This window comes from Raphanus sativus, chromosome 2 (assembly GCF_000801105.2).
Source record: "Raphanus sativus cultivar WK10039 chromosome 2, ASM80110v3, whole genome shotgun sequence".
Lineage (NCBI taxonomy): Eukaryota > Viridiplantae > Streptophyta > Magnoliopsida > Brassicales > Brassicaceae > Raphanus > Raphanus sativus.
Genome location: NC_079512.1, coordinates 17,860,116 through 17,874,909, shown reverse-complemented (window position 1 = coordinate 17,874,909; position 14,794 = coordinate 17,860,116). Strand labels below are relative to the sequence as shown.

The window sequence follows — 14,794 nt, the reverse complement described above, 5'->3', positions numbered from 1 at the left end:
ACTTCCATTCCGTTTGGTTTGGATAACTCAGGTTTCTATCAAATAATAGGTACTCTATTTTTAAAATTTATTGTTTAAGATTTTTCATATTTTGTAAATTTTCTATTTCAATCTTAATTATATTTTTCTTTCATATATCAAAATTTTTGTAAATTTTCTATTTCACTCTTGATTAAGTTTTTTCATATATTTAAAATTTGTACATTTTTTATTTATCTTAGTTAAGTTTTTCATCAAAAAAAATTTCTATTTCACTCTCATTTGAGTTTTTTCATATTTTTTAAAAAATTTGTACATTTTCTATTTTACTCTTAATTAAGTTTTTTCATATATTTTGTATACTAGCTAGGGTTCAACAATAAGGATCTTACTGGATCTTAGATAAGATATACACACAAACTGAGATGTGCAACCGGGTGCAGTTGAAAAAAAAAGAAAAAAAAAACGGGTGCAGTTTGATTTGAGATTAGTATTCTTCATAAGTGTTCTTTTTTTTGTGTGTAATTGGTTCTTCGTCGAATTTGAAGTTCATTGTTGAAACTAACGCATTTTGTGAGGTGAGGCGCCGTTTAGTCGTTTGGGAATCATCTAAGTTTTGTAAAGTTTTCATTCAGGTAAAATATGTAGAGTATTATATTGGATCATGAAGACGGAAGAAACAACAAAGACCATACTTTTATTTTTTCCAATACAATAGTTCAGAAAAGGCTCATTGTATTTGAGCCCAACGTTTTAAACCACGATTACTAAACTTTACAATAAAACATTAGGGAAAACAGCTTCAATTTTATGATCAACAATTCAAATAATTAGAAAGACAACAAAAAAAACTCCACAGCTCAAATAAACCACTAAAATAAACATTTATATAACAATATGAATAGAATCCTCATTTTGTATTCAAGATATTTCTTCGATAAATTTGAAAGTAAAGCTATACATTAAGCAATTGTGAAGGTCAACATTTTTTGCAAATAAAAATATTAATATTTTTTATGGAAGATTAATGTTATGAGAAGAATTTACAATTCTTCTTATTTGGCCATTTTAAATATCATAATAAACAAAGAGAAAATTAGTCTTCATAACAAGAATAATTCAATAAATCACCGTAATTAAATACTAGAACATTAATTTCAGTATTCAACATCATAATAAATACACTATATAAACAAACGTAAAAATAAATAGGCAAAAATAACATCAATTCATAACAACCTATAAACATATCTACAATGTGATAAGCTTTCACAACCAAAAACAAACATGAATAACAATTCACTTCTTATCCATCGACTCTCACACCAAACAACATCAACAGGAGCAAATCTTATACAATTACTCCATGTCTATATACAAAGACCAAACACACATAAATCGGTCATCGATTTCCAAGTACCATCAATTTTTGACAATCAAGGTATTTACAATGACTCAGTCGCTGAATCATTAGATTTCATGTTATCATATCATGACATTCATCATCCCGACTCTACATTCCTTATTGAGGAGACTAACCAATATGTGATGAATTTAATGAGGGAAAACCATAATATTATATCCCAACATCTTCAAGTTACTCTCGCCATTAGAGACTACAATCTAAATGCAACCGCAAGACTTGACGTTGATCTAATCATCACGGACCTAGAAGTAACCCGACAACCGAAGAGGAAAACCATCTATGCACCATATGCTTTGAGAATTACACCAATGTAACCAATATTTCGACACTCACCTGCGGCCATAAATTTCATTGTCTTTGCATTAATCATTGGCTACGTACAAATATAAGTTTTCCAATGTCGGGAAAGTAATTTATGAGCCATAACAAGCTAATAATAAAAAATAATTTCATGTTCCAAACTCGAAATTCATTGTCTCATTTCTTACTATTTTTGGTATAATCATCAAACAACATTCAGTAAATATTAAAGGGCATAATTAATGGATAAAATCACATACACAAAATCACCCGATACATCAACAACGTCACCGGCCCCGCGCCTGCGCGGGGGCTATGCAACTAGTTGGATACAAGAGCATAGTTATGCAACATCACAAATTCAACACAATTATCAAAATTTCTTTCTAATATTTTTTTAGAAAAATATTATACACATGCATGATTTAAAAAACACAAATATAATTCCAAAATACACAAATATAAAATTAAATTTCTAAAAAGAAAATTGAAAACAAAAATATATCCGCCCTCTGAAAGGCGGGTCAAAATCTAGTTAAATTTTAATACCACATGTCGATCAGATGCGATCTAGTCTGTATCTAAACAACTTTTATTCACGAATTCTAATGTGACAGATTCTAATGTTACAGATCGATCAGATGAAATCTAATTAAAATTACAAACAATTTCGAGCAAGGGATATATCTTAGTATCTTACCAAACTTTTCCTTACTGCGGAGATCTTTGAAAAGACTGCGCGAATTTCCGACAGAGCTCATCGAGAAAATTTGAGAGGCTTACGATTGGAAGATATTTGTTGAAATGGTCGCCTTTGTGAAGTTAGGGTTATATCTGTTCTGGAATCTCGCCCTCGCAACGAATGACATAGTTTTGCAATTTATATGTATTTACAACTTTCTTTTTGGTCATTGGTTGTAATGTTCTAAAATATCAACCATACTACGGTTTGATCCGCGCTTTATAAGCACGGAATATTTTATGATAAAATATTTCACTAATAATATAATAAATATTTGTTAATTTGAAATAATTTGTGTATTTAAAATATTTATTCATTTAAATCAGTGATTTTAAATTTGAGATAAACCCACATTAAACGGTTAATGCGAAAATGATCCGATAATTCGATTTAGATTTCTAAAAATATTCATATTTAAAAAAAATCATTAAAACCCGAAACTAACCTATTGAACTGATGAATGACCGATATATAATCTAATTTGGTTTAAATTTTATAGTTTCATAATTTGTCATTTTTTACACCAAGTTTTAAAGTTTAACTGTTTTGCATTATTTTATGAAATTGTGAAGTTTCTACAAAATTTTGATAGATAAAATTATCGATATAAAATAATTAAAAACTATAAATATGTCTTAATTATATTAATTCTTTTTATGTAGCTTAATTAATTTCATTATATTTTTTCGTGTAATATATCTTGTTAATAATTTGGTTTTTATTATAATCGGTTTAAATTTGTTGTTAACAATTAGTGTTCAGCATTTTTCTTTAGACATTTAAAAAACAATTCATAATTATTTTTGTTATTACATTTATTGTACAATATATAATATTATATATATACAATGTAATAGCTATTATTAAATTATTATGTTACTTAATTAAATTATATAACCATCATTTAGGAAATAAATAAAATAATCTGTAAATTTAATTAATTTTATTGATTGAAATGTTTTTCTAGTATTTACATCTGTAAAATTAGTTATATTTATTTTTCGTTGTTTTATAAATTATTTGAATTTTTTAAATTATCTAAATAATTTGAAAGAAAATTGTTAGAAATTAATAAAAGAATATGTTACAGCACAGAAAATCAGGACACACAATATTCTTTTTTGTTAATATGGTGGGAATTCCAATATGGTGAAATGCTTAGAGCATATATCTTACTTCCTCTAGAACAATTGCTGAAAGCAAAGGCAATAAAACGATTACGGTTGAACTCACGGCCAGATGAATCCACAGCAGCGGACCTTTCATAACCATTGTTTATAAGAGGAAAGTATAAAAATCTATCTTACGTGGCACATAAGTTACGAACTTATCAACATCGGTATCAAAGATGATACCCAAATCAGCCTTGTTATCAAGAACAGCCTTGGTTATAGCCTATAACTTATAGCTTGCATCGCCGTCTTATCTACTGGATTAGGGATATGATTTGGAAACATACCTGATATATCCAGAAGGTTTGTTTAATTCAGATATTAGTTAAAGATAGGAGGTAGGCCAAGATATACTCATACCATCTGGTTCCAGAAATTTACTGCCAGAAGTAATTAAAGGCTCAAGCACCTTGGCCTGTCAGGTTAGTAAATGAAGAACAAATCTCAAAACTGCCTAAATCCTATTAACTACAAGTGAGAGTAAAAGAAACGTGAGCACTTGGCTTACAGAAAAGAATCCTCCAGCTCCATTTCCAGCATCAACAACGCGTTACTTTCTTCGATGGTAACGAGAAGTCGGAAGATTGGAAGATGTTGGACGGAAGAGAGAAAACCGATGATGAGCACCAAAAGATTAGTAAAGTTTCACCTTTAACTAAGGTTTTTTAATTTTGTATATACACAAGTCTCAAACATGCTTCAGTCTTCACCGAACTATTGGTAATGTGACGATCGAAATATGTTTTAGTGGCCTGGAGCCATTATAGAGACCAAGTTTTTTACTCTCTTCTGCATTGTACAATGCAAAACTTATTAGAGAAACAACATATCCGTTTAATAGAATAAAGGTTGCCCTAATATCTATAGGAAAGAATGAATGGCACCAAAAGAGAGTCACATGTTTAGATAAGAGTACATGAACTGTAGTGGAAACATCCCACAGCAAACGAAGGAAATAATAATAACTCTCTCTTAGCTTAAATCAGCATAAGACTCTCTACGTAACCCATGAAATAATCTGATTCACTATAGATATCTTGCTCTGCGTCAACTTCAAACTTCATCTTCTGAAAACTAGCTCCCTTAAAATCGTGGTGGATAACAATAGCCTCACTTCTGGAATAGCAAGGCACAAAAATAATGTCACCCATATGATTAATAACACCTTTCATACGTAAATGAAGTTGAGGAAGATTATCGAAAGACTTCTCTTTGTAATCCTGTTTTCCTGCTTCGAAAATGAACAAATCAAGTGAAGGCACTGAGCGAGAAGGCTGAATGGCTATGGCTACTTTACCATGGTAGTTTATCAAATTTCTAGAACCGTTGTCACGAAAATACAAAGCTCTCGTTTCTTCAGATACTCTAGCATAGATATTAAACTTCTCAGAGTTCAAATCGAATCTCATCAGACACATCATTCTTTTGTCCGTCGTCGCAATGTAGTACACAGACCCATCAATACACAGACCGTCAGAACAAGTTGTGTGAGGAATGCCACAATCGATAAATCTCCATCTTTTAGGTTTAGCTCCCAATGTGAATACCTGAAAGGTTACAAATTTGGTTTTCGAGAAAACTAAATTCTGGGAAAATGTATATGCGAAATGTAATATAAAAATATAAAAAATCAGCTTAGATGATCTTTGGCAGTAAAAATGGTTTTTTTTTACATTTAATAAAAATAATACCTGAAAGTAACTCTGTATTGCTTTTCCTACGAGATAGACGGTGATGTACAATACTTTGTACTGATTATTGACAGGATCATATCCGAAAAAGCGATCGGTTATCCTTCGTCTACTAGCGACTGTTGGGTTGACAAGCTTCGGTAAAAATATGGTCTTTCCGGTGCAAGGGTTACATATGATCTCACCCATATTCATCAGACCATTAACGTAATAACTAGGGTACGAGGCTCGACAACGGAGAGGAAATGTTATTTTGGATAGAAAAGTGGTTGATATAGATGTTGATGACGACGATAAAGAAGAAGAAGAGAAGAAGCTGTAACTTAGGCGTCCAGTTGGTTCATCTATAATACAAAAAGCTAGTAGGAAACGCAGAGGCTGAGTCAAGGATCGTAATCTAATGAAACTCTTGCTGAGGATTATTTCTCGCCATGATTTAGATACGAGCATAAACCTAACTAGGGATTTTGAAGGCAACCAGCTAAGAATCTCGATCTGCAGATCAAAAGGAACAGCAATGGTTCTTCTCTTGGTGCGTAGACGGACACTCCTTCGGATCATGGTTGTAAACCCTAGCTCTCGCTCTTTACATATTTTTCCTTGTTGATATTGTTTTAATAGAGACGCAACAGGGCTGCAGTAGTATTGGTTAATGGGCTTCCCAATTTCGTTTGGATCAATTTCTGGTCTAAAATCAAATTAAAATACTTTAGTTTTATACTTAAATCAAGAAAAAACATTTCTCCTAAGCTCTTTCCTTCTCTCTAAAATTTGTGAGTCTCTTTTTACGAACCAAAATCCAAATTTTGACTAAGGCTGATTTTTTTGTTTTTTGGAAGTGCTGCTTTCTTCATGATAATTAGTTATATGACACTAATTCGCTCTAAATATAAATGTAGCTTAATGTTTTCATAAATGTTCAAAATTAGTAAAGTTTCTATTTCACATATGTATATATGTTCACAGGTGGCCAGACATGCTTCAGTTTTTAACGAACTATTGTGTAATGTGACGGTCGAAATATGTTTTAGTGGTCTGAACAAGCCGTTGGAAACCATGTATTTTCTTCTCTTGTGCATTGAAGAATGCAAAACTTAATGGCAAAAACATGCCGAGTTTAATAGAATAATATATGTAGGAAGAATGAATGCCTGAAAAGAGAATAATGTTTAGAAAAGAGTACATGAATTGTAGTGGCGACATCCAACAGTAAACGAAGGAACTAATAACAACTCTGAGTCAAGGATCGAAAGAGAAACGATGTGATGAAACCCTTTGCTGCTGATGATTTGTTGCCATGATTTTGATACCAACACAAACCTAAGCAACAAGTTAAGAATCTCGATATGTATATCAAATGTACAAAACATAACATATACAAAACAATCACAAAACTCTAATAAAATGATTTATGATTTAATGTTCTTTATTAAATTAAAACATCAAACAAAATTTGTTGCAATGAACTGACTCATATCAATCTAGTTCTTTTATTTGATATTTCTGACATTTTGTACTTTAAAAAGAACTTTAAACATGAAAACAGAAAATATTAATTTGTTAGTTAATAAACATATATGAAGATAAAATTATTTTTTATTAAATATATGCACTGAAAATTGAGAATGTAAAACACACTCAAAAGGTTTTCAAATATATAAACATTTGATAAGAGACGGAAAGAGTAACTTTGTTTGGTTCGATTTAAGAAAGAAGAAAACAGGACAAGAAGTTTCCACAGTATCCGTATAAGACCCAGGTAAACCAATCTTTTAAGAATGAGTGAGATTGGACAAGGCAGAGGTGTCCAAAGCTTTGAACTCCTTCACTGCATTAGCAACCACAAGGCCTAACTGCACAGCATCATCCTCACTCTGCGCCTGTACGTTCCAAAAAATGTTTATTCGTATTGAACTTCTTCACTGCATTACAAACCAAAGTCTTATACGAATGTGTTTTTTACCTCGATGTTAAGGGGAAGAACAGGGTCGTGGAGTGAAAGTCTGAGAAGAAACCATCCACCAAAACCCGAAACACGGATCTATAAGAGGAAATGTTTATTATTATACCATATCCAGTGGACGCATATTTTAGAGAGAGAGGGATAGAGCAATGTTAGAACTCACCCCTTCATAGTTAACTGGAGCTCTTTTTAGATTTGGATTCGTTTCTATTGAGTTCGACACTTGTTGCAAGACCATCTCTCCATACTCCCGAAAATCTCTACAACATTTAGTGTTCAGTGAAATGTAACAAACAAAACAATTAGTCAAGAACTGAAGTGAAGTCATCAATAATCATACCTTCCTTCAAGGTCGGAGTGATTCTTGTCGATTTTAAGCCTCAGTTCCAAAGCCACTTTGGGCTCATCAAGACCTTCAACAAGATCAGTTAAAACTTTGCTGCCACTTCCTTCACCAGCAGCTCTGGCCGAAGCCAGTTTATTCAATATTTTTACCTGCAAATGCTAAACTTGTTTTGTTCTTTTCTTCATACGATAGCAATTAATGTAACTGAGAAAAAAAAAGCTAACCATGAGATAGGCCCCATCATCAAGCCAATGGTTTTCTTTCAAAGCTCCATGTCCACTGGTTTCTATAGCCAGATGTGTTTCTTCTCCAGTGGTGTTCTGCCATCACATTACAACTCATTACATCAGATAACAAATATCAACAGTCAGAAAGATATGATCATTTAGATTTGTTACCAAGCGAATAGCTTCATCGATGACATTCTTATAGCCTCTTTTGAACCTGTGATGCTTTCCTCCTAAAACAAGTTTGGGTCAGTGGAAACCATCACAGAACAAATAAAACTATAATGGTTGTAAATTGTCAGCATACCGAGCTTCTTCTCAATGAAAGAGGTTAAACCATCCGAAGTGACACTGTCTGTAACAATAGTTGTGCCAGGGTGCTAGATGGACAAGAAGAGACCATCAGGACACACACACACAAAAAATTGTTAATATGGTGAAATGGTTAGAGCATATCTCTTACTTCCTCTAAAACAATTGCTGAAAGCAAAGCGATAAGACGATTACGGTTGAACTCACGGCCAGATGAATCCACAGCAGCGGACCTTTCATAAAAAATATGTTAGTAAGAGGCAAATATAACAAGTTCTCCAACGTGACAATAGATAGGTGGAGTTACTATACCTATCAACATCAGTATCAAAGATGATACCCAAATCAGCTTTGTTATCAAGAACAGCCTTCGTTATAGCTTGCATTGCCGTGTTATCTTCCGGATTAGGGATATGATTTGGAAACATACCTGATATATCCAGAAGGTTTGTTTGATTCAGATATTAATTAAAGATAGGAGGTAGGCCAAGATATACTCATACCATCTGGTTCCAGAAATTGACTGCCAGAAGTAATTGCTCCTAAAGGCTCAAGCACCTTGGCCTGTCAGGTTAGTACATGAAAGACAAATCTTCAAAACTGCTTGAACTGATGATTCAGTTTGGAATCCTATCAACTACAAGTGACAGTAAAAGAAACGTGAGCACTTGACTTACAGCAAAGAATCCTCCAGCTCCATTTCCAGCATCAACAACTATGTGGAATCCTTCTAGAGGCTTCTCTAAGATTCAGATATGCCAGCAGCTAAGTGGACGTTTCAAACTTCATTGAATATTGATTAAGAAACAAGAAGTAATACCTAAATCTCCTGCTGCTTTTCGAACTGCATTTACAAGACCAGAGGTGTATACTGCCATGTAGTCAACCTTTTTAACAGAAACTTCTCTTTGTGATTTCGTAAGATTTTCATCAGAAAAGTTCTGGTAAATATCTGCAGCTCGCTCCAGAATGTTTTTGATATCAACCTTCCCAAGCCCTCCTTCACTGGTAAAGAACTTGAAACCGTTCCTGTTGTAAGGAAGATGGCTCGCTGCTCAAAATAAAAGCGTGATACCAAATGGCAAAGTATCACTAAGCGATGACAGCTATTAATAAAATTAACCACTAATTAATAAAGAACCTGTTATCATGATAGCCCCATCAGCTGGGCACAAGAATGATTCATCTTCAGTCAATGTGCTATTAAACATTGCTGGTGTTGATGCTAATCTGCAAAAGCAAACACAAGACTGTTTCGGTAAGTTCTATATGAAATGTGATTCAAACAATCATATGACCCAGCAGCACTACAATCAAAGAGAGTCATCGAATCTATTGAATGTTGCATTGCTTCCAGTTACAAGTGGGAGTATAAATTTTGTTATAATGAGTAATGAGTAATGAGCATAAACTGCATATTCCAGAAGAAGAAAGGATAGTCATCACTCACCCGAACTGAACAACGTCTAATCCAGAAACACCAAGACCTCGAGAAACGGCTTCCTACAAAAAAAAAATGGAATTGCAGTGGACAAACACTACTTATCCCATCGCATCAAGACACACTGTTTAGAGATACATACCAGCAAGGTTGGTGCAGAAATACGAGAGTCATGGCCAACAGATACTCTTAGCTTCCGGGTTCCAGCCTTCTTATGTAACAGCCATTGCCCAAACGCAGCAGCTATGGCTTCAGTCACCGGTTCAGGAAGGCTTACAGGTTCCCCCTCAACACCAGGGACTGCTACACCCCGTATATCGCTGGAGAGAGAAGAATAAAACATAGCGTGAGTCAACATGGTAATGTACTTTCTACATGTCACTGAACTGGACAGAGAAATATTAGTAAATGACGATTAGCTGATGGGGCTACCTGCCGTTCTGAAGCTTCAGAAAATCAGTTTTGTCAAGAGAAGGCACCGTTGTACTTGACAAAGAAGCTGAAAAAGAAGGATCCAAAGTAAGAAACCCATTTCAAATAAGATAAAGAGATTCAAGAAACACCAGTCAAGTCTTTGCCAAGCAACATAGTGAAAGAAAACAAAACACACAAAATACAGGGATATAAAAGTGTTGATGCCGCAAGAAAAAAGAAAGTAAGGAAGCAAAGGCAAAAGCAAAAGCAAAAGCTGAAGCCTTATTCCTTGATCTAAACCTTTGATGATAACATAAGAGTTTAAGAACAGACCATTGCAGTAAAAAGATGTTTGCTTGGAAATATGAGTAGTCTGGTGGTATTTTGACAAAGTAGTGTGGGCACGTATGGAAGAGTAGAGAAGGTTCCCTCTTGGACAGGGAAGTAAAGCAGATATGTATGGGTTGTTGTTTGGTTGTCTTTGGTATCGTGTCTTAAACTGCTTATTTTGAAGGTAGTAGCAGCACTGTTCTACTTTAAACTTTTGGAAAACCTTTCCTGAAAAGAGAAAAAAACCGTAGCATACGGAGATTCATACTTCTATTAGCTTTTATTTACTTATGTTTCTAAGTTCATACGAACTCACTGATGATGTAAAAGGGAAAAAAAAACTAGATTCATCAAAACGATTACTGAAGAAAACAAAAGTCAGAACATTCTTTTAACAGATAAATTAAAATCGCTGCGATTTGAGTTTGAATCAATCGAACTCCGAGAAGAAGAAAAACACTAGGGAAATTACAGGATTTAACTGTGGAAGAAGGCGATACATACGAGCAAGGAGGCAGCACTTATGAAGATTGAAAATTGCAAATCATTTAAGAAATTTATACCTTCCATTGGAGACGCTGTAAGAGCTCACCGAATCAGGCGAAGAGATGACTATGTTCTAGAGATGAAGGCACGCTCTTGGAGGTTGGTGGTGAAAGGGAGATTCAGAAATGAGATCCAACAGTTTTTTTTGACACATAATGGGCTTGGGCTTTTTCCCGCAAAGGTTATGGGCTTTCAGTTCATCCAAACAAACATATTCGAATTGTTTTTCTAATTCCTAAGATTTTAGCCCCTACCTTTTCGAGAAAATTTCAATTATGCGCAAATAAAAACAAATTATAAATCCGCTCCTGCTTCTTTTAATTTCACTAGAACACTCTTCAGTCCTTCGTCCTCGTCCTCGTCCTCGTCAGCTAAAACCATCGCAATGTCAGTAACTGGTGACCGCCTCTTGATTCTCCCGACTCCTCCACGCGCTTCCTTCATCTCAACACCTCGCTTCTCCCGCCTCCCGCTGAACCGTCCTCGTACCGGTTGCATCACCTCCGTCAATCGCTTCCGCGTCTTACCTCTGAGTCGTCAATGGAATCCGATCGTCTCAACTCGCCGCCGACTCTTTCCCGTTCGTGCAATCGACTCAGACCTCCCACACCAGAACAAAGAATACGAAGAATGGGACTCATGGACAGCCAAATTCTCCGGCGGAGCCAACGCCCCGTTTCTGATGCTGCAGTTGCCACAGATCATCCTCAATTCCCAGAATCTTCTCGCCGGCAACAACACCGCCCTCTCCGCCGTCCCATGGCTGGTTTGATTCTTTCTTTCTTTCACTAGTTCCATGTAACTGAAGCCTTCTAGAAGAATCTGATTTATTTTTTTTGTTTGTTTGGGAATACAAAGGGGATGTTGACTGGTTTGTTAGGGAACCTTTCGTTACTTTCTTATTTCGCTAAGAAGAGAGAAAAAGAAGCTGCTGTGGTGCAAACCCTTGGAGTCGTCTCTACTTACGTTGTCCTTGTCCAGCTCACGATCGCTGGAGCCATGCCTGTGGAGTGTTTTGCTGCTACTTCTTCCGTTGTGGCGGTTGGTCTGGTGTTGAATTGTTTGTTCTGTTTCGGTAAGATTGGGACAGCTGTGTGGGGATTGTGGGAAGACTTTATCACTGTTGGTGGGCTCTCTGTTCTTCCTCAAGTGAGCTTCTTTACTTTCCATGGATGTTTGATCCGAGCAGATATATATATATATATATATATATATATATATATATGTTCGTTAGTTTTTTACACTGGGTGGCATTGTGGATTTTTGAAAGTGCAGATCATGTGGTCCACTTTTGTCCCTATGGTACCGAACAGTATCTTGCCGGGAACAACTGCTTTTGTTATTGCTGTAGCGGCTGTGATTATGGTAAGCTTTCAAGTTCCTCATGCTTCGGTTTCTCCCCTTGACTTCCCCTGTAAATGGCATACACATTCTTCGGTCACTATAGCGTCTAGTATATTCTTTTTAACATAAGTATCATTTTTAGCTTTAAATAATATCCGCAGGAGTTGAAAGGCAAATTATACTTGATTAGAACTCAGTTTTTGACAGAACTGTAGTCACAGGAACTGAATTGTTCTTGAACACTTCCTGCATTTCTCAACTTTGAGTTCAACATTGAGCTGACTGCAGCTGACAGCATTTCTAAACTTTGTAGACCTTTGATGTAACATTGAGCGAATTGCAGACGCCATTCATTTTCCGTTGAAACTTTCCTTGTGTTCTATCTTTGGCTTTATGCACAAAACACACATGTCAGCAAAGGGTGGTCTTATCGCTGTAGATGATTTTTCCAGATGCTTTTCCTAGAGGTCTGCCGGTTGGTTTCTATGACATCTAATTCCTTGTGTTCCTTCAAAATAACTCTTAAAGATGTTTAGTTGTTCTTTGTCTGGATGTAGTTTTCTTCTTTTCTCTTAATTTTCCCCTGCTGCTAAGAATGCAGGCTCGAACCGGGAAACTCCCAGAGGAAGGTGTTAGATTTGTTGGTCTTTATCTGGATGGACAGCGACACTTATGTTCATGTGGATGCCAGTTTCCCAAATGGTAAAAAGTGGCTTCTTTTCTTTGAAGTTTCTGTCCTTAAATGCTATTTTCCTATTGAATATCTTCTGATGTTCATCTTTGACCAATCCAGTGGACAAACTTTTAAACCCAGACAACATAAAAGGCTTATCACCAATCACAATGGTACTTGCGATGATGGGGAACGGGCTTATGATCCCACGAGCGCTATTTATCCGCGATCTGATGTGGTAAAAGCTAAGCTTTCTCCATTCAAAACTATAGTTTTTTCACGCATAGTGACAAACTACTTGCTCTTCATCAAAACTGTGATGCAAGGTTCACCGGTTCAATATGGGCGACTCTCTTTTATGGATATGGAAACATTCTGTGCTTATACATGTAAGAATCCTTAGCACCTCTCTTAAGTATATGAGTTTATCAATAACCCCGAGATTCTCCAACTGCAGGTTAAACTGCACCAGCAAGTCATTCTTTGCGGCGGCCACGATTGTTTTGATCTCATGGATAGGTTCATGACACTCAAAATACTCTCTTACATCATCCTTTGTTACCCAAATGTGAAATGTTCATAAAACGTTTGCCTGAAAAAACACTTGATTGTTTTGATTGTGTGTGAAACAGGACTTGCTTTGTGGAGAGATGCAATAGCCTATGGTCACAACTCGCCGTTTAGATCACTAAAGGAGCTGGTGTTTGGGCCATAACTCGACAGAGATGAAACGCCGTTTACTTCAAGCTAGCAAGTACATAGGGATTGGATTACTTGTTTGTGTCAAGGACCAAGTCCATTACATTATGTCCAAGTTCCTGTATATAAAACGCATACTCAATGCTTAGTTGCTTACTATTATTACTTTCATTGAATCATACTAATGTACTAATAATAATAGTTTCCATTGGTTTTATTTTGTTTAGGTAGATTTGTTGCCTTGATTAAACACTCTCTGTATATCGTTTGTTCTGATACTCATACGTGCCTTATCCTACTCATAAGGAAGACCTACTATGAGTCTTTTCTTTTGCAATCATTCATGCAACAAACTAGAAATATGGAATTAAATAAATATACAATCTAGAATTTTCTGCATCTCATACTTATTATTATGATCAATAAAAAAAATAGTTATGTTAAATACTGTTTCGTTACAAATACTATCTTATTATATAAACCCCAACCAAAATCATTAAAGAAGTGAGAAAATGGAGTGTCTCTGATAGCATGATAAGTTTTGTGAATTTTCAACTTAAAACCTATTAGCAGTGTTTATAGATTTCTCGAGGTCTTGGTGTTTCTTGATTAGACATTGTTCAGTTCGGGTGAGTTATGAGTTTAAACATGTTCTTGAACCTTAGCTAGCCATATCATTGCTAGTCCAGACATTAGTCTTCACTTGAAAACTCTAACAAAAGTAATTGCTTCCAGTTTGGTGTCATTGCAACTCCGAACATTCATGCGTTTGAGTTAACTGAGAGACAAAACTTCATGATTCTTGGTTGCGATGGATTGTGGGAAGTACGCTCATGGTTTCCTCTTGTGCACTTCTCCCTTCGTCTTGTATATTCAAAGTTTGCTAATGTAATTTCCAAGTATTTGGACCAAGTGACTAGTTCACTCTCAAGCTAAGTCAAATCGCTTTGTTCTTCTATGCACACTCTTTATCTAGATAGACAAAAGTTTTTGGGTAGCCATGTGAACTAATGTTTAGAACTATGTGAATACAAGTAAAGGGCAATGGGAGATTACTAAGAGCTGTTATTTTGCAGGAAGGCTTGCCTGTAAGCACAGTTAGTCGCCGTCTTGTTAAGGAAGCTGTGAAAGAACGTCGTTGCAAAGACAATTGCACAGCAATCGTGATTATCTTCAAACGCGGATGACG

The 14,794-nt window shown here is 35.3% G+C and overlaps 3 protein-coding genes across 4 annotated transcripts; 1 reads left to right on the top strand and 2 right to left on the bottom strand.

Moving 5' to 3' along the window:
* Positions 1-3,965: 3,965 nt before the first annotated feature.
* On the bottom strand, positions 3,966-5,887 carry LOC130506705 (putative F-box protein At1g26515). Its single transcript, XM_057001389.1, has 2 exons — positions 5,322-5,887; positions 3,966-5,198 (listed from the first exon to the last, which is right to left on the bottom strand). Exons 1-2 carry the CDS (start codon positions 5,869-5,871, stop codon positions 4,597-4,599), a joined length of 1,152 nt encoding a protein of 383 aa, XP_056857369.1. The 5' UTR covers positions 5,872-5,887; the 3' UTR covers positions 3,966-4,596.
* A 1,001-nt stretch (positions 5,888-6,888) lies between these two features.
* LOC108817377 (uncharacterized) lies at positions 6,889-11,035 on the bottom strand. Of its 2 annotated transcripts, XM_018590047.2 has the most exons (18): positions 10,907-11,035; positions 10,347-10,571; positions 10,032-10,098; positions 9,742-9,919; positions 9,609-9,661; positions 9,300-9,388; positions 8,979-9,209; positions 8,836-8,900; positions 8,662-8,722; positions 8,471-8,588; positions 8,310-8,391; positions 8,154-8,226; positions 8,018-8,079; positions 7,844-7,939; positions 7,614-7,768; positions 7,437-7,533; positions 7,274-7,351; positions 6,889-7,190 (listed from the first exon to the last, which is right to left on the bottom strand). In XM_018590047.2, the coding sequence occupies exons 1-18, from the start codon at positions 10,911-10,913 to the stop codon at positions 7,083-7,085; spliced, it is 1,845 nt and encodes a 614-aa protein (XP_018445549.2). In that variant the 5' UTR covers positions 10,914-11,035; the 3' UTR covers positions 6,889-7,082. The 2 variants fall into 2 exon arrangements, with proteins under 2 accessions (XP_018445549.2, XP_018445557.2); XM_018590055.2 differs by lacking the exon at positions 10,347-10,571 and having other exon boundaries at positions 10,907-10,995.
* Positions 11,036-11,232: 197 nt separating this feature from the next.
* On the top strand, positions 11,233-13,822 carry LOC108827652 (maltose excess protein 1, chloroplastic). Its single transcript, XM_018601098.2, is given in 10 exon segments — positions 11,233-11,655; positions 11,748-12,038; positions 12,165-12,254; positions 12,835-12,877; positions 12,880-12,935; positions 13,027-13,036; positions 13,039-13,144; positions 13,233-13,295; positions 13,364-13,425; positions 13,539-13,822. Coding segments are annotated over 10 exon segments (1,185 nt in total). The 5' UTR covers positions 11,233-11,274; the 3' UTR covers positions 13,622-13,822.
* Positions 13,823-14,794: the final 972 nt, after the last annotated feature.